The sequence below is a fragment of the Oncorhynchus mykiss genome, chromosome 23 (assembly GCF_057628025.1).
Source record: "Oncorhynchus mykiss isolate SJ-2025 chromosome 23, ASM5762802v1, whole genome shotgun sequence".
In the NCBI taxonomy this organism is placed as follows: domain Eukaryota; kingdom Metazoa; phylum Chordata; class Actinopteri; order Salmoniformes; family Salmonidae; genus Oncorhynchus; species Oncorhynchus mykiss.
The window spans coordinates 29,076,845-29,102,280 of NC_143044.1; the positions used below are offsets into that span (position 1 = coordinate 29,076,845).

General features: G+C 41.7%; 1 protein-coding gene and 1 long non-coding RNA gene across 2 annotated transcripts in view; one reads left to right on the forward strand and one right to left on the reverse strand.

Annotated features, from left to right (window-relative positions):
- Window positions 1-24,791, reverse strand: part of LOC110502710 (1-acyl-sn-glycerol-3-phosphate acyltransferase epsilon) — a 56,404-nt gene extending 31,613 nt beyond the window's left edge. The window contains exons 1-5 of the mRNA XM_021580957.3: window positions 24,110-24,791; window positions 7,083-7,152; window positions 6,835-6,950; window positions 6,627-6,716; window positions 4,454-4,544 (exon numbers count right to left, since the gene is read on the reverse strand). Of these exons, the coding sequence (XP_021436632.1) occupies window positions 4,454-4,544; window positions 6,627-6,716; window positions 6,835-6,950; window positions 7,083-7,152; window positions 24,110-24,328 (586 nt within the window). The 5' untranslated portion in view covers window positions 24,329-24,791. The remainder of the gene's footprint in view (window positions 1-4,453; window positions 4,545-6,626; window positions 6,717-6,834; window positions 6,951-7,082; window positions 7,153-24,109) is intronic.
- LOC118943878 (uncharacterized) lies at window positions 22,080-22,826 on the forward strand. The gene is made up of 2 exons (XR_016491046.1): window positions 22,080-22,465; window positions 22,616-22,826. It is a non-coding gene; the product is annotated as an uncharacterized LOC118943878 (long non-coding RNA).
- Window positions 24,792-25,436: the final 645 nt, after the last annotated feature.

Below are 25,436 nucleotides of genomic sequence, written 5' to 3' on the forward strand. Positions count from 1 at the left end.
TAAAAAAAACTAGCAATCCCCTTTACTCCACACACAGACGCTTACCAAGCTCTCCCTCGCCCCCCATTTGGCAAATTTGACCATAATTCTATCCTCCCGATTCCTGCTTACAAGCAAAAACTAAAGCAGGAAGCAACAGTGACTAGATCAATGAAAAAAAGTGGTCAGATGAAGCAGATGCCAAGCTACAGGACTGTTTTGCTAGCACAGAATGGAATATGTTCCGCGATTCCTCCAATGGCATTGAGGAGTACATCATCAGTCAATGGCTTCATCAATAAGTGCATTGATGACGTTGTCCCCCACAGTGACTGTACGTACATATCCCAATGAGAAGCCATGGATTACAGGCAACATCCGCACTGAGCTGAAGGGTAGAGCTGCAGCTTTCAAGGAGCGGGACTCTAACCCGGAAGCTTATAAGAAATTCCGCTATGCCCTCCGACGAACCATCAAACAGGAAAAGCGTCAATACAGGACTAAGATCGAATCATACTACACTGGCTCTGATGCTTGTCGGATGTGGCAGGGGTTGCAAACTACTACAGACTACAAAAGGGAAGCACAGCCGAGAGCTACCCATTGACACAAGCTAAATTATTTCCATGCTCACTTCGAGGCAAGTAACACTGAAACATGCATGAACGCACCAGCTGTTCCAGATGACTACATAATCACACTCTCCACAGTCGATGTGAGTAAGACCTTTAAACAGGTCAACATTCACAAGGACGCAGGGCCAGACGGATTACCAGGACGTATACTCCGAGCATGTGCTGACCAACTGGCAAGTGACTTCATTGACATTTTTAACATCTCCCTGTCCGAGTCTTTAATACCAACATGTTTTAAGCAGACCACCATAGTCCCTGTGTCCAAGAACACTAAGGTAACCTGCCTAAATGATTACCGACCCTTAGCACTCACGTCTGTAGCCATGAAGTGCTTTGAAAGGCTGGTCATGGCTCACATCAACATCATTATCCCAGAAACCATAGACCCACTCCAATTTGCATACCACACCATCAGATCCACTCCACACTGCCCTGTCACACCTGGACAAAAGGGACACTTGTGTGAGAATGCTGTTCATTGACAGTAGCTCAGCGTTCAACACCATAGTGTCCTCAAAGCTCATCACTAAGCTAAGGACCTTGGGATTAAACACCTCGCTCTGCAACTGGATCCTGGACTTCCTGACGGGACGCACCCAGGCGGTAAGGGTAGGGAACAACACATCCTCCACGCTGATCCTCAACATGGGGGTCGTGTGCTCAGTCCCCTCCTGTACTCCTGTACTCCTGCCCTGGTATGTCAACTGCTCTGCCTCCGACCGCAAGGCACTACAGAGGGTAGTGCGTATGGCTCAGTACATCACTGGGGCTAAGCTTCCTGCCATTCAGGACCTCTATACCAGGCAGTGTCAGAGGAAGGCCCCACAAAAAAGTGTCCAAGACTGCAGCCACGCTAGTCATAGACTGTTCTCACTGCTACCACACGGAAAGCGGTACCGGAGCACCAAGTCTAGGTCCAAGAGGCTTCTAAACAGCTTCTACCCCAAGCCATAAGACTACTGAACATCTAATCAAATTGCTACAAAGACTATTTGCATTGTCGTCCACCCGCGGATATTGCAGCAGTCAGCATGCCAATTGCATGCTCCCTCAACTTGAGACATTGTGTTGTGTGACAAAACTGCAGATTTTAGAGTGGCCTTTTATTGTTCCCAGCACAAGGTGCATCTGCGTAATGGCCATTCTGTTTCAGCTTCTTGAAATGCCACACCTGTCAGATGGATGGATAATCTTGGCAAAGCAGATATGCTCACTAACAGGGATGTAAACAAATTTGTGCAGAACATTTGAGAGAAATAAGCGTTTTGTGCACAAACAATTTCTGGGATCTTTTATTTCAACTCATTAAACATGGACCAACATTTTATGTTACTATTTTTCTTCAGTGTAGTTAAATCTGTTGCTATGTAAACATAAGACTGCAAGTTTATCGAGTGCCACACTGGGTATATATTGCATTCCATTTCATGGTGATATGGCTGTGATGTTATAACTTCAGAAGCAGCTCACACAAGGGATTATGATCTAAAAGACCCAAAGCAGCAGTTCTCAATATCAAACAATTTCTGGATAACAAACTAAGTACCTAATTGTTTTCAATTAAAATGGTTAAAAAAAAAAAAAAAAAAAATCAACAATAGCTTCTTAGCAAAGAGCAATTTCTCAAGCAAGAATTTTGCTAGGACATTCTGGGAGTGGTCCGAGAGAGGAAAACTAGCTGTTATTGGCAGAGGTTTGGAACTCTCGTTCTTATTGGTCTAACTAATTAACTGCCTGGTAAGGTCACCAGGCAGGCCAAAACGCTATTCTACCAAAGCAGAGTGAAATTCCAGGCAGTCTTTTCAAACAGTACACTAAGGGCATTATCATTTTCACAATATTAGTCCAACCAGTGTGGAAATATTAAAACACAGGAATATCACTTGACTGCACAGGGCATTTGATCTTTAGAGTATTAATACAATTAAGCTAATGCTAAGTATAGAAAAATAAGTACATTATAGTAAACAAGTAGTATGTGGACACCCCTTCAAATTAGTGGATTTGGCTATTTTAGCCACACCCGTTGCTGACATGTGTGTAAAATAGAGCACACAGATATGCAATCTCCATAGACAAACATTGGCAGTAGAATGGCCTTACTGAAGAGCTCAGTGACTTTCAACATGGCACCGAGATAAGATGCCAACAAGTCAGTTAGTCAAGTGCTGTTATTGTGATGTGGACGCGTCTTGGAGCAATGTTTCAACCGAGAAGTGGTAGGCTACAAAAGCTCACATAATGGGACCACAGAGTGCTTCAGCTCATAAAAATTGTCTGTCCTCAGTTGCAACACTCACTACAGAGTTCTAAACTGCCCCTGGAAGCAACGTCAGCACAATAACTTCACCGTGAGCTTCATGAAATGGGTTTCCATGGCCCAGATTAGCATGCGCAATGGCAAGCGTCGGCTGGAGCAGTGGAAACGCGTTCTCTGGAGTTATGAATCACTCTTCACCATTTGGCAGTCCAACTGACAAATCTGGGTTTGCCGGATGCCAGGAGAACACTACCTGCCCCAATGCATAGCGCCATCTGTAAAGTTTGGTGGAGGAATAATGGTCTGGGGGCTGTTTTTCATGGTTCGGGCTAGGCCCCTTAGATCCAGTGAAGGAAAATCTTATAGCTACAGCATACAATAACATTATAGACGATTCTGTGCTTCCAACTTTGTGGCAACAGTTTGAGGAAGGCCTTTTCCTGTTTCAGCATGACAATGCCCCCGTACACCAAGTGAGGTCCATACAGAAGTGGCTTGTCGAGATCGGTGTGGAAGAACTTGACTGGCCTGCACAGAGCCCTGACCTCAAACCCATCAAACATTTCCGGAATAAATTGGAGCCAGACGTAGTCGCCCAACATCAGTAGACAACCTCACTAATGCTTGTGGCTGAATGGAAGCAAGGTCCCGCAGCAATGTTCCAACATCTACTGGAAAGCCATTCCAGAAGTGGGGAGGCTTTTATATCAGTTAAAGGGGGACCAACTCCATATTAATGCCCATGATTTTGGAATGAGATGTTCGACAAGCAGGTGTCCACATACATTTGGCCATGTAGTGTGGTAGTCGGCTACCAAACGAAAAAAATCCTACTTTATGAAAGAAAAGGTCATACACAAGAAGCCATTTCAAACCTTTCAACTTGCTCTTGCTAATTAGGTCTAGCAACATAAATCACTTATAAGTCAGCAGTAACATACTTTTGTAATCACAAATTAACCTTTAGCCCAATTTATAAGCTACAGCCTCTGGAATATTTAATTAAAAGGAGCTCACTGGTCCAAGCTGCCAAGCTCTTAGCACTGAACCAGCAATCCACTGACGAGGATAAAAAATAAAAAAAATAGAACAGCCAGGCGACTTCTCATTTTGTCTAAGGTTCCACTAATGCGGTCAACAAACATTTGGGTTGTGAGATTGACAAGAGACTGCAAATAGTTAGTTGGGAAGGTAGATTGTATCCGCTGTCACGGCAAAGGTATTTGTTGTATTTGTTAAAACCCTTGTTACCAAATACCTTATTACCCAAAAACCATTATACAGTTTAAAACATGTTTGGGATTGAGTCCCCCTCTGTATTCTGCCACTGAACATGGCCAATGGGAAGTTGCTGAGTTTCAGAGGTTAAAGGTTGAAAAAGAAAGCAGTGCTACAACAATCACTTTCAATGTGGGATAAGGACATTAAGCATGGGAGGGGAAGAAGGTGAAGTACCCATTCCAATGCATTACCCCTACATGACCCCCATTCGTTAATCCTCCCCAAAGCTTTGCGATTAGTCATGAAAGAATACACTAGCTCGGAATTTATAAATCAATGTGAAAGTATGAAAGAGCACCTTCTTTAGTGGCAAAAGCCTGACTGTCGCTGATCATCTTCTTGAGTTCAGGGTTGTATCGGGTTCCTTCTGGGAAGATGACAAGATACATCTGCACCGAAATCAAAACAAACAGGGGTTTAAGTTACAGCAAGTGAAGTCTTGCAGGGGAGATCAGCACATCATTACTCGCAACGTTAGTAGTCTAAGACTATGTTTCTACATAGAGCGCATTCGGAAAGTATTCAGAGCCCTTGACTTTTCCCACTTTGTTACCTTACAGCCTTAATCTAAAATGTATTAATCTACACACAATACCCCATAATGACAAAGCAAAATATCACAAGTGTTGAGACCCTTTACTCAGCACTTTGTTGAAGGACCTTAGGCAGGGATTACAGCCTCAAGTCTTCTTGGGTATCACACTACTAGCTTGGCACACCTGCAGATCCTCTGTCAGGTTGGATGGGGAGCGTCACTGAACAGCTATTTTCAGGTCTCTCCAGAGATGTTCGATCGGTTTCAAGTCCGGGCTCTGGCAACTCAAACATATTCAGAAACTTGTCCCAAAGCCACTCCTGCGTTGTCTTGACCGTGTACTTAAGGTCATTGTCCTGTTAGAAGGTTAACCTTGGCCCCAGTCTGAGGTCCTGAGCACTCTGGCGCAGGCTTTCATTAAGGATCTCTGTATTTTGCGTTGTTCATCTTTCCCTCAATCCAGACTAGTCTCCCAGTCCCTGCAACTGAAAAACATCCCCACAGCATGATGCTGCCACACCATGCTTCACCGTAGGGATGGTGACAGGATTCCTCCAGACGTGACGCTTGGCATTCAGGCCAAGTTAAATCTTGATTGTATCAGACAAGAGAATTTTGTTTCTTATGGTCAGAGACATTTAGGTGCCTTTTAGCAAACGCGAAACGGGCTGTCATGTGCCTTTTACTGAGTGGCTTCCGTCTGGCCACTACCATAAAAGGCCTGATTGGGTGAGTGCTGCAGAGATGGGATAACCTTCCAGAATGCCTCTGTGGAGATGGTTGTCAATCTAGAGCCCTTTCAGAGTAGCCATCGGGTTCTTGGTCACCTCCCTGACCAAGGCCCTTCTCCCCCGATTGCTCAGTTTGGGCAGGTGGCCAGCGCTAGGAAGAGTCTTGACGGTTCCTAACTTCTTCAATTTAAGAATGATGCAGGCCAGTGTTCTTGGGGACCTTCAATGCTGCAGAAATGTTTTGCTACGCTTCCCCAGATATGTGCCTCGACACAATCCTGTCGGAGCTGTACAGACTATTCCTTCAACCTCATGGCTTGGTTTTTGCTCAGACATGCACGGTCAACTGTGGGACCTTATGTAGACAGATGTGTGCATTTCCAAATCATGTCCAATCAATTTAATTTACCAAAGGTGGACTCCAGTCAAGTTCTTGAAACATCTCAACGATAATCAACGAAAACAGGATGCACCTGAGATCCATTTTGAGTCCCAATTCAAAGGATCAGAATACTTATGTAAATAAGCGGTTTTCATTTTTTGCTAGAAATTTGCAAAAATTTCTAAAAACCTGTTTTCGCTTTGCCATTATGGAGTATTGTGTGTAGCTTGATGAGGAAAAGGCAGTAACATACCTAAATGTGTAAAAAGGTCTTAATACTTTCCGAATAATCTGTACCCATGCACATATGAAAACCTGGGTGTCATGAAGACAAGACTAGTCAGAAAATCATGACAAAATGCTAGCACAGAAGCCCAGGGACAAAGGGTAGCCCAGAAGCTCAAACAACAAGCTGTGGATCTTAGTGTCCTGGGAAGAAGTTATTTGGCAACAGCTGTCCTTCCCGATATAGACTAGGCACAGGGAAACATTTAGAACGGACATGCCAGTGACCAAAACGGCCTTCATAAATATTTATTTCAGTTGGTTTCATGTATATTTTAGAATAGCAACGCTCTTCAAAGAATGACAAATTGGGATAAAGGAAGAGCACTTTTATGGTATTTCACAGACACCCTCACAGCCCATCAATAGAATCCATTGAATGAAGTGACAGTATTAAACATTAGTTTTGTTGGCAGCCATGTAAAAAGTTATTGGCTGCGATGCAAGAAATAACATGCTTATCACCAAAAATGCTTTCGGGAGTAAATAACATTCCCAAATCAGACAGTTTGTGCCAGTGTGCTCCTTAAATACTTACTGGTGTTCCCAACACTGTTTGTGACGAGAGCTTCTTTTTCATTGCCTTCTCGTCAAACTTTGCGCTTCGCTTCACGTAGACACCTCCATGCTAAAAATGAACATTTGATTAAAAAAATGATACCAAATAGGCTTAAATCACTCTTACCAATAAGCACAATATATATTATAGCATCTAACAGTCCAAAACTTTTAGATAAATATATTACCTGAGAGAAATACCATCCGTATAATGGGAGCCATTTCAGCCCATCTTTTAGGACGTATCTCACATGGCCAAGTGCTTTCTGCCTAATGGCTAACATGTCAGCAATGATCCAGTCCGCTGTATGACAAGACAAGAGAAAGCAAGGGTTTTAGTCCAACTGCATCATGTGCCAAACTTTAACAAATTATTCTCACTCAGAATGAACAGAAATGAATTAGTTAAGCATTTTGTTGAAAAGGAACAGCTCACCTGTGCATTGATGGTTGGAAAGGTAGACTACATTCTCTTTTTTCTTTGGCACGTCTCCATAAATAACAATCTAAAGAAGAATGAACACCATTTTACTAGGCCTAAAAGACATAAGGGCATAATGACAAACAGAAAGTCATACATAAGTCATACATAAATCAGACAACATTGGCAATATGCTAGATTTGTTCCTACCAACCTAAGGATTCATTTCATAACGCCCATGTAACAATAGCTCAAACACAGACCAAATCGAAGCTTACTTTGTTAGTTTGGTGAAAACGTTGTGTAAAATAGGCCTGGGCGGTATACCGCATTTTACTATACCAGTATTGATGCACGGACTGGTTTGGGTTTTTACTTGACCTTCTATAACAGTACTTGAATGTTTGTTAAATGTGTAATGGTCAATGTAGCACATGAAACAAAATTGTTTCCACTTTAACCTTAATATAAATCCACAAGCGTTCTATAATTACAATATTAGTTTGTGTTTCTTACATCAGCAAACAGCTAGTTTGTACCGTGTTAGCCACTAATGCTAATCGCTAGTCAGCTGGCTAAAAGTCAGAGCAAATGTAGCTAGCTAATACAGCCTGATACCAGTGCTGGTGGAGGCCTAAATCAGCATGTTTGTGCAACAGTATCTTCTAAATCAAAGAGAAATAAACGAAGCGTGACCATGTTGGCTACATGAATAAAGATTTAATGTAGCCAAAGATTATAGGGTCCCCTAGGAAACACTGAACATCACTTTGGTTCCTACCCTGTCACAATAACTCATCCATCCATTTTTATTCATTGTCATGTCAAACATTGTATTCAAAGTGCCCACTATTAATAGTATTCTAACTATAGAATTAGAATAAACATTATATTTCCATGATTCCAACAGTTCACCCAACTGTTTTGATCTAAATCGCAACATTTGGTTAAAAATAAGGCCTCTTTTTTGCCCATATCGTGGCAGTGAGAAATTATTTTAGGTTGAAATTGAATTGAACAGTATAAAACAATCAGAATGAAGAATATAATTTAGAATATATGTGTTGCCTAGGGTCACGCACTACTCAAAGCAAATGTAGAACTTTTATTGATCAAAAACATAAAATACTGTTCAATTTGAAAAAAAAATACCATAATATTTTGGCCATATCGCCCAGCCCTAGTGTAAAATAAACATTTGGACTCAGGGCTGGTGGTCAAAAGCGGTAGGTCACAGATGGACAAATAAGACATCCTCATGATCTGTGGAGTCCAGGAATATTTTTGAGTTTCGCTCGCTGCCTTTTCCGCGGAATGTTGTCGAGGGGTTCCGCTAGCGGAACGCCTGCCCTAGAAAGGTTAACTGCCTTGTACAGGGGCAGAACGACAGATTTTTACCTTGTCAGCTCGGGGATTCAATCTTGCAACCTTACAGTTAACTAGTCCAACGCTCTAACCACCTGCCTCTCATTGCACTCCACGAGGAGCCTACCTGTTACGCGAATGCAGTAAGAAGCCAAGGTAAGTTGCTAGCTAGCATTAAACTAATCTTATAAAAAAAAAAAAATCATAATCACTAGTTAACTACACATGGATGATGATATTACTAGTTTATCTAGCGTGTCCTGCGCTGTATATAATCGATGCGGTGCGCATTCGCGGAAAAAGGACTGTCGTTGCTCCAACGTGTACCGAACCATAAACCTGCATATTTAGCTAAAATAAATCCAGGTTAGCATGTAATATTAACCAGGTGTAATTGTGTCACTTCTCCTGTGGTCATTGCACGCAGAGTCAGGGTATATGCGATAATAATAAACGTTTTGTTTTCGAAATGATAGTTTCCGGATTCGACCATATTAATGACCAAAAGCTAGTATTTCTGTGTGTTATTATAATTAAGTCTATGATTTGATATTTGATAGAGCAGTCTGACTGAGCGGTGGTAGGCAGCAGCAGGCTCGTAAGCATTCATTCAAACAGCACTTTCATGCGTTTTGCCAGCAGCTCTTCGCAATGCTTCAATCATTGAGCTGTCTATGACTTCAAGCCTATCAACTCCTGAGATTAGGCTGGTGTAACCGATGTGAAATGGCTAGCTAGTTAGCAGGGTGCGCGCTAATAGCGTTTCAAACATCACTCGCTCTGAGACTTAGAGTAGTTGTTCCCCTTGCTCTGCATGGGTAACGCTGCTTCGAGGGAGGCTGTTGTCGATGTGTTCCTGGTTCGAGCCCAGGCAGGGGCGAGGAGAGGCACGGAAGCTATACCTTTACACTGGCAATACTAAAGTGCCTATAAGAACATCCAATAGTCAAAGGTATATGAATTACAAATGGTAGAGAGAGAAATAGTCCTATAAATACTATATTAACTACAACCTAAAACCTCTTACCTTGGAATATTGAAGTCTCATGTTAAAAGGAACCAGCTTTCATGTTCTCATGTTCTGAGCAAGGAACGTAAACGTATGCTTTTTTACATGGCACATATTGCACTTTTACTTTCTTCTCCAACACTTTGTTTTTGCATTATTTAAACCAAATTGAACGTTTCATTATTTATTTGAGTGAGGCTAAATGGATTTTTATTGATGTATTATATTAAGTTAAAATAAGTGTTCATTCCGTATTGTTGTAATTGTCATTATCACAAATAAATAAATAAAAAATAAATAAAAAATAAATAAAAATCTGCCGATTAATCGATATCAGCTTTTTTTGGTCCTCCAATAATCGGTATCGGCGTTGAAAAATCATTATCGGTCGACCTCTCGTTCTCATACCATGCGGAATTGAATAAAAACAAATCTCGGACTTTACATTTAAGAGGTGTGGTGCCACATAAAACAAATAAATAAAACCGCATACCACAGGTAAAACTGGATGCCGAATGCAATATCCCAGACTCATAAAGCACTAAACGTATACAGATCACATTCACACATTTTTAACTAGCCATTATTTTGCTCCCTAGAGGACTGGTGAAATAGCCCAACACTAATGACAACCGGTTCGGTTTCAGTTAGCTTCTTAAAATAAATCAGTTTTCGTGAAGAAAATAAACTATAGTGTCCGACCCGTCTGGGCTACACACTAATATGACACCTCTGTGCAAAGGTGAGACTCTCACGAACACTGTTGTTTTGCTCTAGGACGCCTACAGGCCTCACAAGACTAGTCTGAAGGACACCCAGTAACAGTTGAAAAATTAAATGGAAGTATATATGGAGACTGTTTAGTTCCAAAAATATATCCTGATCTTATCTCTCAGAACAAACTGACTAAATTGAGGGGGGACTATCTGTTCCATATAGTGAATATATTAGTCAATGAGTTTGTATGGGCTAATAGCAATAAGGCCAAATAAAATGTTTAAACAAAAACGTGTATATATTTTATACTTCAAGGGGTCTTCAAATTGATCAATTTTTGGAATGACCTTTAACACAGAATAAAACAATTATAGGGTAGTTAACATAAATGTAAGATATGGATATGCACACATCAAAAGTCCCAATGCAAAGTTACACCTCACTTCTCTATTTTTCAAGTTATTACTTAAACCAATCAGAATTCCCGAACCCACGTCGGGAATTGTTTGAGGTCATATAATATTTCCTGTAATGTAAACTCCAACTGAAATAACATCAAATGTATAACTTCAGCCAACAAATGTATATTTTCAGCCAACAAGCAAATACTTTATGAATTTATTGTTACAAATCAACTTTACGTTAGCAATTGCCTGACTTGTGCAGTGCAATCAACACCTGGCTTACAGCTACATTAAAATAAACCAAAGTTTGGGAAATACATAACACCATCTAACCAGTTATCAAAGAATGTTAGCTATATGCAGTAATCCTAGCCAGCCAGCTAATGTTAGCCATTTAACCAAATAGCTATTAGCCTCGCCAATCACCACAGTTATGGTCAGCAAGCCAGAGCCCAACAACTGGAGACCAGCTAGACCACCACAACTAAAACATAACCACAGATCAAAAGCAAAGAGAGCAGAGACTTACAGATTGTTGGCTGGGGCTCAGCCGACGATAAAACCTTTCAGAGTGCAGGTTGAGTTAGCTACAAATGCAAGGGGGAGGGGGCACTTCACCATGCTGAGGGAAATCTAATAGCAAGAAAATCTAAATTAGATAGATTCCAGATGTCAGTCAGCTAGTGTGCTAGCACTAAGCCAAGGAGGGAAAAGTTACAAAACTCCCATAGCCAAATCCACAGGGAATATGGTGAAAAGGTGACCAAAAGAAAGAGAACAGACAAGGTGCTACACAGTTAGAGCAATTGGTGGGAGCCCACGGCTAGAAGGCACCAGAGCCTGCCATGCTAACGGGTTACCACTAGATAACACAGCCACAAAATCTGAAGAGTATAAGGATGCTAACCTTCGCCAGCTACAGAGCTAGCATACAAACTTGGTAGCAGAGTAGATCCTCCATTTGACATTGATAAATACTACAGTGGGTAGTTTAGAAGATACTCGAAAATAAGTTAATACATTTGTAATAACCCAAAAATATAAGTTTGTAGTTATAGGTGCCAGATCTTAGTTGTAGTCATGTTACTAACTCTGACCACATTGTTGTTACTTTGGTGAGTAAGAACTCATGCTTCATACCCGTTAACAAGAGCACCATAATGGTAGTGACTGCCCATTACTGCTTAACCATAATTTGTAAGCATTACTTTTAAGTAATATACTGAAATATTGTTAGTTTTAACGTCTTACCTTGCTTCAAAGTAGCCTAGCAAAATCCAACCACAGAAAGGTGGAGGTAATTATTTTATAAAGACTTCCTATTGGTTTTCATAACTTTCTTTCATTGCCCAGAAGCCAAAGGCATAATCCTAGTCATTATCAACCAATCCTAGTTGTTACTATTAGATTCCCTCTCTTAACTGACATTTTCATCTCTGTCACATATGGAACTACTCGCATTCGGTGAACTGTTTAGAACGGTGGTTTCCCGCAAATTGCATTTTGGCAAATGTTTGAAAATGGCTATTTATTAGCTGCTTCATTATACAAGAGTGGCATGTTCAATAATAGGCTTGCTATTGTTGCATGTTTTCATTAAAAGGCAATTTCTCTACAAAAAAGGTATGACTGAAGAATGAAGCATCTGTTCAAGATGGCTTTGCTACACAGAAAGCAGCAATTGATTACTTCATTGTCACTGACTAAATCAGCAGACCTAAAGTGCATTCGGAAATTATTCAGAACCCTCAACTTTTTCCACACTTTGTTATGTTACAACTTTACTCTAAAATTGATTCAATTGTTTTTCCTCATCGATCTACACACAATACCCCATAATGACAAAGCAAATTTATAAAAAATGTAAAAGACATTTTTAATTTACAAGACCCTTAAGTCAGGATTTTGTTGAAGTAACTTTGGCAGCGATTACAGCTGGCACACCTGTATTTGGGGAGTTTCTCCCATTCTTCTTTATAGATCCTCTCAAGCTCTGTCAGGTTAGATGTGGAGCGTTGCGGCACATCCATTTTCAGGTCTCTTCAGAAATGTTCCATCGGGTTCATGTCCAGGCTCTGGCTGGGCCACTCAAGGACATTCAGAAACTTGTCCCGAAGCCACGCCTGCGTTGTCTTGGCTGTGTGCTTAGGGTCGTTGTCCTGCTGGTAGGTGAACCTTCGCCCCAGTCTAAGGTCCTGAGCGCTCTGGAGCAGGTTTGTAATCAAGGATCTCTGTAATTTGCGCCGTTCATATTTCCCTCGATCCTGACTAGTCTCCCAGTCCCTGCAGCTGAAAAACATCCCCACAGCATGCAGCCGCCATCATCATCATGCTTTACCATAGGGATGGTGTCAGGTTTCCTCCAGACGTGATGCTTGCCATTCAGGCCAAATCGTGCTTTCATCAGACCAGAGAATTTTGTTTCTTATGGTCTGAGTCATTTAGGTACCTTTTGGCAAACTCCAAGTGGGCTCTCATGTGCCTTTTACTGAAGAGTGGCTTCCATCTGGCCACTCTACCACAAAGGCCTGATTGGTGGAATGCTGCAAAGATGGGAGAATTTCCAGAAGGACAACTATCTCCACAGAGGAATTCTGGAGTCCTGTCAGTGGCCATCGGGTTCTTGGTCACCTCCACCAATTGCTCAGTTTGACTAGGCGGCCAGCTCTAGGAAGAGTCTTGGTGGTTCCAAACTTCTTCCATGTAAGAGTGATGAAGGCCCCTGTATTCTTGGGGCCCTTCAATGCTGCAGACATTTTTGGGTTCCCTTCCCCAGATCTGTGCCGACACTATCCCGTCTCGGTGCTCTATGGACAATTCCTTTTTGCATTGACATGTGTTAAGCTCGCTTGGACTCTGGAGTAGTGGAAACGCATTCTCTGGAGTTTTGAATCACGCTTCACCATCCGGCAGTCCGATGGACAAATCTGGGTTTGGCAGGTGCCAGGAGAAGGCTACCTGCCCTAATGCATAGTGCAAAATGTAAAGTTTGGGTCGAGCTAGGCCCCTTAGTTCCAGTGAAGGGAAATCTTACGCTATAGCATACAATGACATACTAGACAATTCTGTGCTTCAAACGTTGTGGAAACAGTTTGGGGAAGGCCCTTTCCTGTTTCAGCATGACAACGCCCCATGCACAAAAGCGAGGCCCATAAAGAAATTGTTTGTAGAGATCGGTGTGGAAGAACTTGACTGGCCTGCACTGAGGCCTGACCTCAACCCCTTCTTAAACCCTGGGGATGAATTGGAAAACCAAATGTGACCCAGGCCTGATCTCCCAACATCAGTGCCCAACCTCACTAATGCTCGTGGCTGAAGGGAAGCAAGTCCCTGCAGCAATGTTCCAACATCTAGTGGAAAGCCTTCCTAGAAGAGTGGAGGCTGTTTTAGCAGCAAAGGGGGACCAACTCCATATTAATGTCCATGATTTCTTAATGAGATGATCAACAAGCAGGTGTCCACATACCTTTTGTAGTGTAAGTAGTTGAGGTGCATTTTCAAAAGGGCACAGTAGAAATGCTTTTAGTACATAAGATAGAAGTTGTAATACTTAAGTAAAATCAATTGATTCATGTATTTGAAAGTCTTTTAATTGAGTCTTTAATAGGGATGAATGCTATTATCGCTTATGTGAAGCAAGTATGTTTGGAGGGGTGCATTTCCAAAATAGTAAAGTAAGCATGCTTCTAGTGCATAACATATAGTGGAGTAGTTGGAACCCTGACCTGTTCACTGGATGTGCTACTTTGTCCCGGACCTGCCGTTTCTACCTCTACCTCTGAATGCTCAGCTATGAAAAGTCAACTGACATTTACTCCCGAGGTGCTGACCTGTTGCACCCTCTTTAACCACTGGTATTATTATTATTATTATTTGACCCTGCTAGTCATCTATGAATGTTAGAAAATCTTGAAGAATGAGCTGGCCTTAATGGCCATGTACTCTTATAATCTCCACTCCGCCAAGTCAGAAGAGGACTGGCCACTCCTCGGAGCCTGGTTTTGCGCTGTCTTCCTAGGTTCCTGCCTTTCTATGGGAGTTTTTCCTAGCCACTGCTTCTACATAGGCATTACTTGCTCTTTGGGGTTTAAGGATGGGTATCTATCCATATAAGCATTCAAATATTATACATGATGATATTTGACAATAAGATATGATTAGAAATGCCAATTGTGGCTATACTAAGCCGAATATGATTTTAAATCAGACCCGTGCCTTTATAAAGTAGTTTGATGTTTCTTTGTAGCAAGACTATTCCCGACCTAACTTATGTCATCCAACTGTAATCATAGTTAAGTGCAATCTCAATCACTAAAGATGGTCTAACCGAACTACCGCGTGTTGTTTACAAAGCGAAACAAAATAAGGGTGAATAAAGTACCGAGGTAAAGACAGTTTCAGGTTGGATATTCGAAAGATATTCGCCTGTAGTTTTCCTTACGTCCACCAACAGCAGTTAGGGACCGTCAACATAGTGACAAATCAATTTTTTCAAATGTCAATAGCTCTTTAACCATTACTCCAAACACTTTCAAAACTGGTTGAAGCTAACCCGATGGCATAGACACACCCTTTAGTTTGTCCAATTTTTCAAAATGTAGAATTTCAATAGCTCCTTGGTCATGTGACCAAGCGACTTCAAACAAGGTTCAGAATGTCCACTCAGTGGGCCTACACATTGCACACCTTTTAGTTTGTCCATTTCTATCTCACATGGTTTTCCATTAAATTTTCAAAATTTTGAATTTCAAATAGCTTCTTGGTCATGTGACCTACTGACCTCAAACAAGGTTCAGAATGTCCACTGACTATCCCTTCATATTGCACACTGATGTTTGTCTACTTTCATCTCATGCTATTATACTTAAATCTGTATGCTTTGCAGGCCTTCATTTTACATGGGTGTTCAAAAAAATTAAAAAACTTAAATCAACAAATGTTTCATCCTCGCAATAACTATCGTTCACATGGACACTGAAAAGATCCGCAAATGGCTGTATGTGGAATGGATCAAGGACACGAGAGGTGCTTAAAGGAAGGCGCTCAGGTAGGCCTCATGAAAAACTGTTTCATATGCTCTTTCTAATCACAGTAATAGGCAGTGATTTGTCAGTCACAGTGAGCTTGATAATGTGAAAGAATCCTTTTTATAGCATCATTTTTATATACTGTACATTAAGACAAATCCTTCTACGTTGAGAATTAGAACGCAGTTTACATAACCTGATAATGACTTGATATTTGAGTGCATTCACAACAAGCCACCTGCAGACAACTTAGAAAATGCAATATTGTATTTGAGGGTTAGTTTTTCCTGATATAAATAGTTATGATGCATGGCCTACTATTTCTAACTGTGAAAATATAATCGTACATCTTTAGTGAGTAAAATCCTTTTTCCAAAATTGATTTAGGTACATTTTTGTGAAGAGGTATGAGGGTTGTGATACGGGTCAATTAATAATAAAATAAGTTAAAGGATCAATACATTCTATATTGCTTCCCCAGTATCTGTATGAACCATCAGGCCAAGTGTTTTTGGTTGACCCTGCTGGACAGAAAGAGAAGGAGGAATCGGAACACGTTGCATTCAAATTCAGGTCTTAGTTATTCCATTGTACTGGATCTAATACATATTAGCATTTTACATACATTCATAAGTGTAATACATTTTTATGACATACTGTGAAAAACTCTTGGCTGCTGGCTCTGTCCCTTTCAGACTGGAGTACACCAACCCCAAATTGGGGCTCTTTTCTTGACACATAGTAGCAGTTTACCAGATAAGTCAAAAAGAACAAAAAATATTTTGTTGTAAGGGTGTATTACATCCTGTGCTGGCCCCATTGTCATATCCATTCTGGATTCTGAGTGATAAAATCATAGCTGAAAAATGATTTTATGTAAGTGTATACATTTTCCGCCAAGACAGAACTGCCAAAGGGGGTGGAGTTGCAATCTACTGCAGAGACAGCCTGCAGAGTTCTGTCATGCTATCCAGGTCTGTGCCCAAACAGTTTGAGCTTCTACTTTTAAAAATCCACCTTTCCAGAAATAAGTCTCTCACTGTTGCTACTTGTTACAGACCCCCCTCAGCCCCCAGGACACCATATGTGAATTAATTGCCCCCCATTTATCTTCAGAGTTTGTTATGTTAGGTGACCTAAACTGGGACATGATTAACACCTCGGCCGTCCTACAATCTAAACTAGATGCCCTCAATCTCACTCAAATTATCATGGAACCTACCAGGTACAACCCCAAATCCATAAACTCGGGCACCCTCATAGATATCATCTTAACCAACCTGCCCTCTAAATACACCTCCGCTGTCTTCAACCAGGATCTCAGCGATCACTGCCTCATGTCCTGTGTCAGTAATGGGTCCGGTGACAAACAACCACCCCTCGTCACAGTCAAAAGCTCCCTAAAACACTTCAGCGAGCAGGGCTTTCTAATCGACCTGGCCCGGGTATCCTGGAAAGATATTGACCTCATTCCATCAGTAGAGGATGCCTGGTTATTCTTTAAAAGTGCTTTCCTCACCACCTTAAATAAGCATGCCCCATTAAAAAAAATGTAAACCCAGGAACAGATATAGCCCTTGGTTCACTCCAGACCGGACAGCCCTTGACCAGCACAAAAACATAATGTGGCCTACTGCATTAGCATCGAATAGCCCTCACGATATGCAACTTTTCAGAGAAGTTAGGAACCAATATACACATGCAGTTAGGGAAGCTAAGGCTAGCTTTTCAAACAGAAATGTACATCCTGTAGCACAAACTCCAAAAAGATCCGGGATACGAAAGTCCATGGAAAATAAAAGCACCTCCTCCCAGCTGCCCACTGCACTGAGGCTAGGAAACACTGTCACCACCGATAAATCTACAATTATCGAGAATTTCAATAAGCATTTTTCTAAGGCTGGGCTTGGTTTCCACCTGGCTACACCTACCCCGGTCAACAGCTCTGCACCCCCCACAGCAACTCGCCCAAACTCCCCCCATTTCTCCTTCACCCAAATCCATATAGCTGATGTTCTGAAAGATCTGCAAAATCTGGTCACCTACAAATCAGCTGGGCTAGGACCCTCTTTCTAAAATTATCTGTCGCAATTGCTGCAACTCCTATTACTAGCCTGTTCAACCTCTTTCGTATCGTCTGAGATCCCCAAAGATTGGAAAGCTGCAGCGGTCATCCCCCTCTTCAAAGGGGGAAACACTCTAGGCCCAAACTGTTACAGACCTATATCTATCCTACCCTGCCTTTCTACGGTCTTCGAAAGCAAAGTTAAACAGATCACCGACCATTTCAAATCCCACTGTACCTTCTCCGCTATGCTATGGTTTCCAAGCTGGTCATGCGTGCAACAGCCACGCTCAAGATCTTAAACGATATCATAATCGCCATCGACAAAGGACAATACTGTGCAGCCGTATACGTCGACCAGGCCAAGGCTTTCGAATCTGTCAATCATAGCATTCTTATCGGCAGACTGAACAGCCTTAGTTTCTCAAATGATTGCCTCGCCTGGTTCACCAACTACTTCTCAGACAGAGTTCAGTGTGTCAAATGGGAGTGCCTGTTGTCCGGACCTCTGCCAGTCTCTGGGGATGCCACAGGGTTCAATTCTCGGGCCGACTATCTTCTCTGTATACATCAGACACATCGTTGGCCCAGAACAAACTTTATTTGACTATGTAAACTGGAAACCACATATCCTGAGGCTGCATTCATTGTAGCTGGGGAGTTTAACAAGGCTAATCTGAAAACAAGACTCCCTAAATTCTATCAGCATATCAATTGCGCAACCGGTGCTGATAAAACCCTGGATCATTGTTATTCTTACTTCTACGACGCATATAAAGGCCCTCCCCTGCACTCCTCTCGGAGCTGACCACGACTCCATTTTGTTGCTTCCAGCCTACAGGCAGAGACTAAAACAAGAAGCTCCCGCGCTCAGGCCTGTTCAACACTGGTCCAACCAATCTGATTCCACGCTTCAAGACTGATTCGGTGAGCTCGTTCATTAGAAAGTGCATCGGCGATGTTATACCCACAGCAACGATTAAAACATTGCCAAACCAGAAACCGTGGATTGATGGCAGCATTTGTGCGAAACTGAAAGCGCGACCCACTGCTTTTAACCAGGGCAAGGTGACCGGAAACATGACAGAATACAAACAGTGTATCTTTTCCCTCCGCAAGGCAATCAAACAAGCTAAGCGTCAGTAAAGAGACAAAGTAGAGTCGCAATTCAACAGCTCAGACACAAGAGGTATGTGGCAGGTTCTACAGTCAATCGCGGATTACAAAAAGAAAACCAGCCCCGTCACGGACCAGAATGTCTTGCTCCCAGACAGACTAAATAACTTCTTTGCTCGCTTTGAGGACAATACAGTGCCACTGACACGGCCCGCTACCAAAACCTGAGGACTCTCCTTCACTGCAGCCAACATGAGTAAAACATTTAAACGTGTTAACCCTCGCAAGGCTGCAGGCCCAGAAGGCATCCCCAGCCGCGTCCTCAGAGCATGCGCAGACCAGCTGGCTGGTGTGTTTACGGACATATTCAATCAATCCTTATCCCAGTCTGCTGTTCCCACATGCTTCAAGAGGGCCACCATTGTCCCTGTTCCCAAGAAAGCTAAGGTAACTGAGCTAAATGACTACCGCCCCGTAGCAACCACTTCGTCATCATGAAGTGCTTTGAGAGGCTAGTGTCGTGTCTTTGGCTATGCCAGATTAAGTGATATGACATGCTATTCTATAAAATAATTTATCCGTAATTAATATCACCTGATTGAGCTAATCATGTAAATGTAATTAACTAGAGAGTTGGGCACCCCGAAATAATATTTAAAGAACTGTTATCTTCCGAATAAACTCTTAAAAACCTAGTAATATTTTACATCAATAGCAGTCAACATTAATCTTCATCTTACTTCAGTCTCATCTGAAAGTTGTAAATTCTTGGTTATCTGCAAGAACCCTGGCTTACAATTTGAATCAGCAATAAAAAAAAATAGGTATTTAGTAAATATCTGATTAAACCCAACTAATCACACATATACATAATTAAGTCATAACTTGATTACAAATTACGTCAAAGGAAAACGTCCCTAGCGGGCAGAACAGATATGACAGCTTGTTACACAAAGGAAAAGGGGCTGGGTTGAGTGAAAGAGCAGGAGACTGAGGAACAAAGGAACAAATCTGTGCTAGCGGAAATACAGTGCTATCGTAAATGCATTCTAAATTACCGGCCATTTGGAAAAGGAAAATGCAATAAATATTTACTCTGAGCTGCGCTTCAGTAGGTTGGTGGTAGATGGAAGACCGTGTTGCCAAACCGAGTCCTTTGAAGAATGTCTCTGGTGGTCAATTGGATATGTTGTAGTAACGTTGTTGTGTGGTAGATGGGATACTCTGTCTGTTCCTTCCTAAGCTGCGTTTGCAGCTGCGGTCGCTAACTCAACGGCTAGGAGGTATCACTTCTGTCGCGAATAAGAGTTCAAAGTTCATACCATTCGCAACCAAAGCTCATGCGGATGTTGGCTTCATTCTGTAGTTATTATCTGAACCATTCTGACATCGGACCGTCGTCCTCACATCCTCGGAACAGGAAGTTGTTGACATCAAGGCTTTATATAGGAAGGGAGAAGAGGGCGTGTTTGAAAAGTTTTATAACCCATGTCCCTTCACAGAGGCGGGTCACTGATTGAGCAGCACTATCTTATGAAAATCCAAATCTCTCATTTTAGAAGCTAAAATCACATCTCATCACAAATAATTTCATATTCAAACATTTAAATTGAACAACAATTCCATGTGAATCCGATAACTCTGATGTATAGACATTGTCATCTTATCATTGATGAGAATGTCTCAGATGATAATCGAACTGACATCATATTCATTAAGTACCACCGCATATGTTCAATTGTTCGGTTTACCAGAATATAGTTCATTATCCCCCACCTACTGATGTTCCCAGAATCTCTGTTATAAAAAAAAACTTGGTTATATATTTTTTTATGTATCCTCAGTAGGGTAGAGAGAGGAAAGGGGGGAGAGAGGTATTTATGACTCGAATAAACCTATCCCCCAGGCCAACATCATGACACTAGTCAAGGACCATATCACCTCCACCCTACCCCCTAGACCCACTCCAATATGCTTACCGCCCCAATAGGTCCACAGACGACGCAATCGCAACCCCACTGCCATAACCCATCTGGACAAGAGGAATACCTGTGAGAATGCTGTCCATCGACTACAGCTCAGCATTTAACACCATAGTACCCTCAAAACTCGTCATCAAGCTCGAGACCTGTGCAACTGGGTACTGGACTTCCTGACGGGCCGCCCCCAGGTGGTGAGGGTAGGTAACAACATCTCCACCCCGCTGATCCTCAACACTGTGGCCCCACAAGGGTGCGTTCTGAGCCCTCTCATGTACTCCCTGTTCACCCACGACTGCGTGGCCATGCACACCTCCAACAATCATCAAGTTTGCGGACGACACTACAGTGCTAGGCTTGATTACCAACAACGGCGAGACGGCCTTCAGGGAGGAGGTGAGGGCCCTCGGAGTGTGGTGTCAGGAAAATAACCTCACACTCAACATCAACAAAACTAAGGAGATTATTGTGGACTTCAGGAAACTGTAGTGGAGAGGGTAGTAAGTTAAGTTACTCTGCGTACACATCACGGACAAACTGAATTGGTCCCACACAGACAGCGTCTGCGCCTTCTTCACAACGCTGTCTGTGTGGCTGGACCAATTCAGTTTGTCCGTGATGTGTACGCAGAGGAACTTAACTTACTACCCTCTCCACTACAGTCCCGTCAATGAGGATAGGGGGGTGCTCCCTCTGCAGTTTCCTGAAGTCCACAATCATCTCCTTTGTTTTGATGACATTGAGTGTGAGGTTATTTTCCTGACACCACACTCCGAGGGCCATCACCTCCTCCCTGTAGGCCGTATCGTCATTGTTGGTAATCAAGCCTACCACTGTAGTCGTCCGCAAACTTGATTCAGTTCATTTGCATGGCAAAGAGGGACTTTGCAATTCATCTGATCACTCTTCATAACATTCTGGTGTATATGCAAATTGCCATCATACAAACTGAGGCAGCAGACTAAAAATTAATGTGTGTCATTCTCAACTTTTGGCCACGACTGTACATTTATTCACTCTGTGATAGGGTTGGATCCTATATGCTACTTTTACTGTCCTGTAAATGGTTCAGTGCCTATAATTTAGGCTGCGTGTAGAACGGGGCATAAAGGAAATGACCTCTGCTTATAAATTACTAGATTTTAGTGATAAGGAAAACAGCATACACATGTGGCTTGTGTATTCATTTGCCTATAACTAATCATAATTCCATTATTTTTACATTAAAAAAAAGAGAATACTTCAAAGTGACAAGATCCTGCCATGGAAAAGACAACTGGGTGGAAAAAGTGTAAAGGAGGGGAAATAACTCACACCATGCAGCAGGACACCTTCCGCTGTGGGGTCTTTGAAATGGAGGTTTGATAGTTATATTTCCAATAATGAATGGTTAGCTGTTGTGACAATTAGGTAACATTTATTTTTTTGGTGTAGATGGCCAAGGAAGTTGCACAGAACTTCCAACATCCCCACCCAAATTGATATGGAACCTTCAAAAACACATGGAGCAACTGCGAAAAGAAATGGCTGAGGATATACAAAAAATGTCTGGTATGTAATGACGTTTAATTCAAAGTAAATTCTTTATTTTTATGTAGTAGTGTGGGAAAGCCATATGTTCAGTTCATGTCTATAATTTCTGAGTTCAACAAAGCCAACAACTGCTTCATGTGCGCCACTGATAAAGAACCTGGATGTGGCCCAAAGACTGACTGGGTTAGTAACTTCATTTAACATGTTTATAATCTTTGAAAATCGTGACGGCATGTAAGACAATGTATGGCTAACATTTGATATTATTTATAACGTGTTTTGTTTTGATTGAATGTTTTGCATGCCAACTGAGGCTCCATGTGCTGTGCTTAGGAATGAAGACAAGAGTTCAACAGAGTAAAGAACAAACTGGAAGTGCAGTCTTTGTTGTTGAAAATGTATGCTATACCCCATCCACACTGAAGAGGCTCTGAAATGTACATCAACCAGGGATAAAGAGAAAGTTAACACTGAAATGTTTCATACTTAATTGAAGTTAAGTGTCTGTTGACATGCTGGAAAAGATTAAAGGTCTACAATTTGTTTAATGTGTCAATATTATATTTTTATTAATTGATTTGCTGGCCACAATTACTGTGGTTACATGTTCAGTATATGTCTTGACCAGCACACCCACTGCAGTCTACCTCACTAGCTCACTCTCCATCCCTGCTTTGGACAATTAATAGCATGACTCTCGTACTTTGCTCTTTTCCTTTATGGTTGATATTAACGACGAAAGGAGATATTATCTGTCTCTCTCCTATTGTGTACCACTTAAATACTGTGGAAAAATATAAAAACAGGGTACTTAGAATAACCAATTATTGTAGATAAATATTAAATAAAAGGGTAAACACTGACTGAACCCCCTAATTGTCAAACTAATAATAATTTACAACAATATAGAAGATGCATGACTAGACGTTTTGCAATATGCGTGTATATCCACTGCATGCTTCTTAGGTGTGTAATTGACATGACCAAGGAGCTAATGCAAATTTTAAACTACGAAAAATGTACATTACACCGCGTGATTTTACAGTACACAAACAAGAGTGTGCAATATAGAAGGGTAGTCAGCGTACATTAGGTCACATGACCAAGGAGCTATTGAAATTCTAAATTTCGAAAAATTCATGTAAAACCATGTGAGATAAAAATTGATAAACTAAAGGGTGTGCAATATAGAAGAGTAGTAAGTGGACATTCTGAACCTTGTTTGAAGTAAGTATTTCACATGACCAAGGAGCTATTGAAATTTGAATGTAAAAAGTTTGTACTTTGTTCACGCTCCCTAACTAATTCAACTAGGAATAAAAATCGCTGCTCACATTTCCACATGCTTATTAGCTTTGGAAAGCAAATGAATGTCTACATCGTGAAAATAAGACCTGTGCAATGTTGTGCGCAACTTTTCCAACATCATGACACTTATTTGGAGCCTTTGGCTCAAGTGGTTTGAAAGCGCGATTATCCGTCGAATATCGAACTTGAAACTGTTTTTTACCTCGGTGAATAAAGTCGATACAAATTCACCTCACTTTTTGAATCAAGTAACTGGGTGTAAACATCACGTCATCATACAATTCACTGGCAACACTAAATATGTTCAGAAGAGGTTCATAGATCGGAGATTCTCTCCTTTCAAGCATATTTCGCGTGATACCATAATGTGCAGTGTATGCGCGCACTTAATTCTATGGCTTGACCGATCATTTTCAGGATAGGTTGACTGCAGTGAGGATTCCCCACGTGTAATCAGCTATCCATTTAGGACCTAACAGTTTAATGAGAGTGTTTAAAATTAAATGCAGGCCTACTCACCTCCACCCCGGTATAGTTTTCGAAGAAAAATAGGACGAGGCTCTGGTATATGTTATAGAGGTGGTCGTCCATCCTGCGGTATAGTCTTGATGGGAGGACAGCCGTAAGCACACGACATGCACCCCATGACAGCACATAAACCGGAGCTGTGCCTAGCATTACCACTGCAGGAAACCAGTACCGCAACGAGTATGTGTGCACAACCAGGGAGAGCAGCATTCTGTACTACTGCACACTTATAGCTAGTTGAACGCTATAACTATAAGATATATATATGCACGTTCACTTCTCGGTTGACTATTTCCGGTTGAAAGTAAGCTAGGATGAGAAGTTGCAAATATAGCTTATACAACGGCCACATAGTAACACCACATGTCAACGTTAGGAATATCGTAACATCTCAATGTAACAACCAGCAAACGACATCGAATCTCCGATAGCCAGCTAACTTTACCTAGCTTGCGAAGCTGATTTACTTTGCGGCTAAACACTGTTCAACCGGCACAATAACCAAACGAATGGTTTCGTACAAAACCACGGTTAAAACAGCAGTGGTAAATCATTACTACATGCTTAGCATTTAAATTCTCCTCGGTCAACAGTGAAGTTTTAGTTCAAAAACTACCTCTACCAAAGTCACACACAAGCCTCCTCATGGACTCAATGGGGAAATCTCAATCACATTTTCCTCGCCTCCTCAAAACCCATTGGAGGAGTAGGTCGGAGGGGCAGGACTTCTGGCTCTCTCATCCAATGTGGTTTGAGGAGGAGGGAAGAAGCAATTACGATTGGTCCGTGCTATCCGGTATCATTGGAACGTCTCTACTCCACTGAAGTTAACATTTTAAATGCAATTTTAAATTAATAAAGTAGGGGTTAAGGTCGGGACATCCCAATGATCCCGCATAGCATTGGGTATTGAAATTATATCCATGTTTAATAATGATTAATGATATCTGGGGTCCTTGGGGCTTCTATACCCTAAACTTCACCCGTACCTGGGTAATCCGTACCACGCTGCAGTAGAGAACGACCAGTTGAAACACCGGAAGGGTTGTAGGACGCTGCCAGCATCGCTACTTCCCTTTAAATACGTATTTCATTGCTTGAAGCCACACCCGCCAAACGTACTTCAAACGTCTTGCTTACACTGACAGGGTTTTGGTACACCAGAAGTTCATTACACATGATCACACCGACAGCATCATTGCATTTTTGTACACTAGTACATTCCTTTCCAATGGAATGCTGAGTTTGCCTTGCAGCATTGTGTTGCAGAGGCAGTTGCAGTATGTTCTGTGATGCATATGTTGGATTTGTTTTTGAG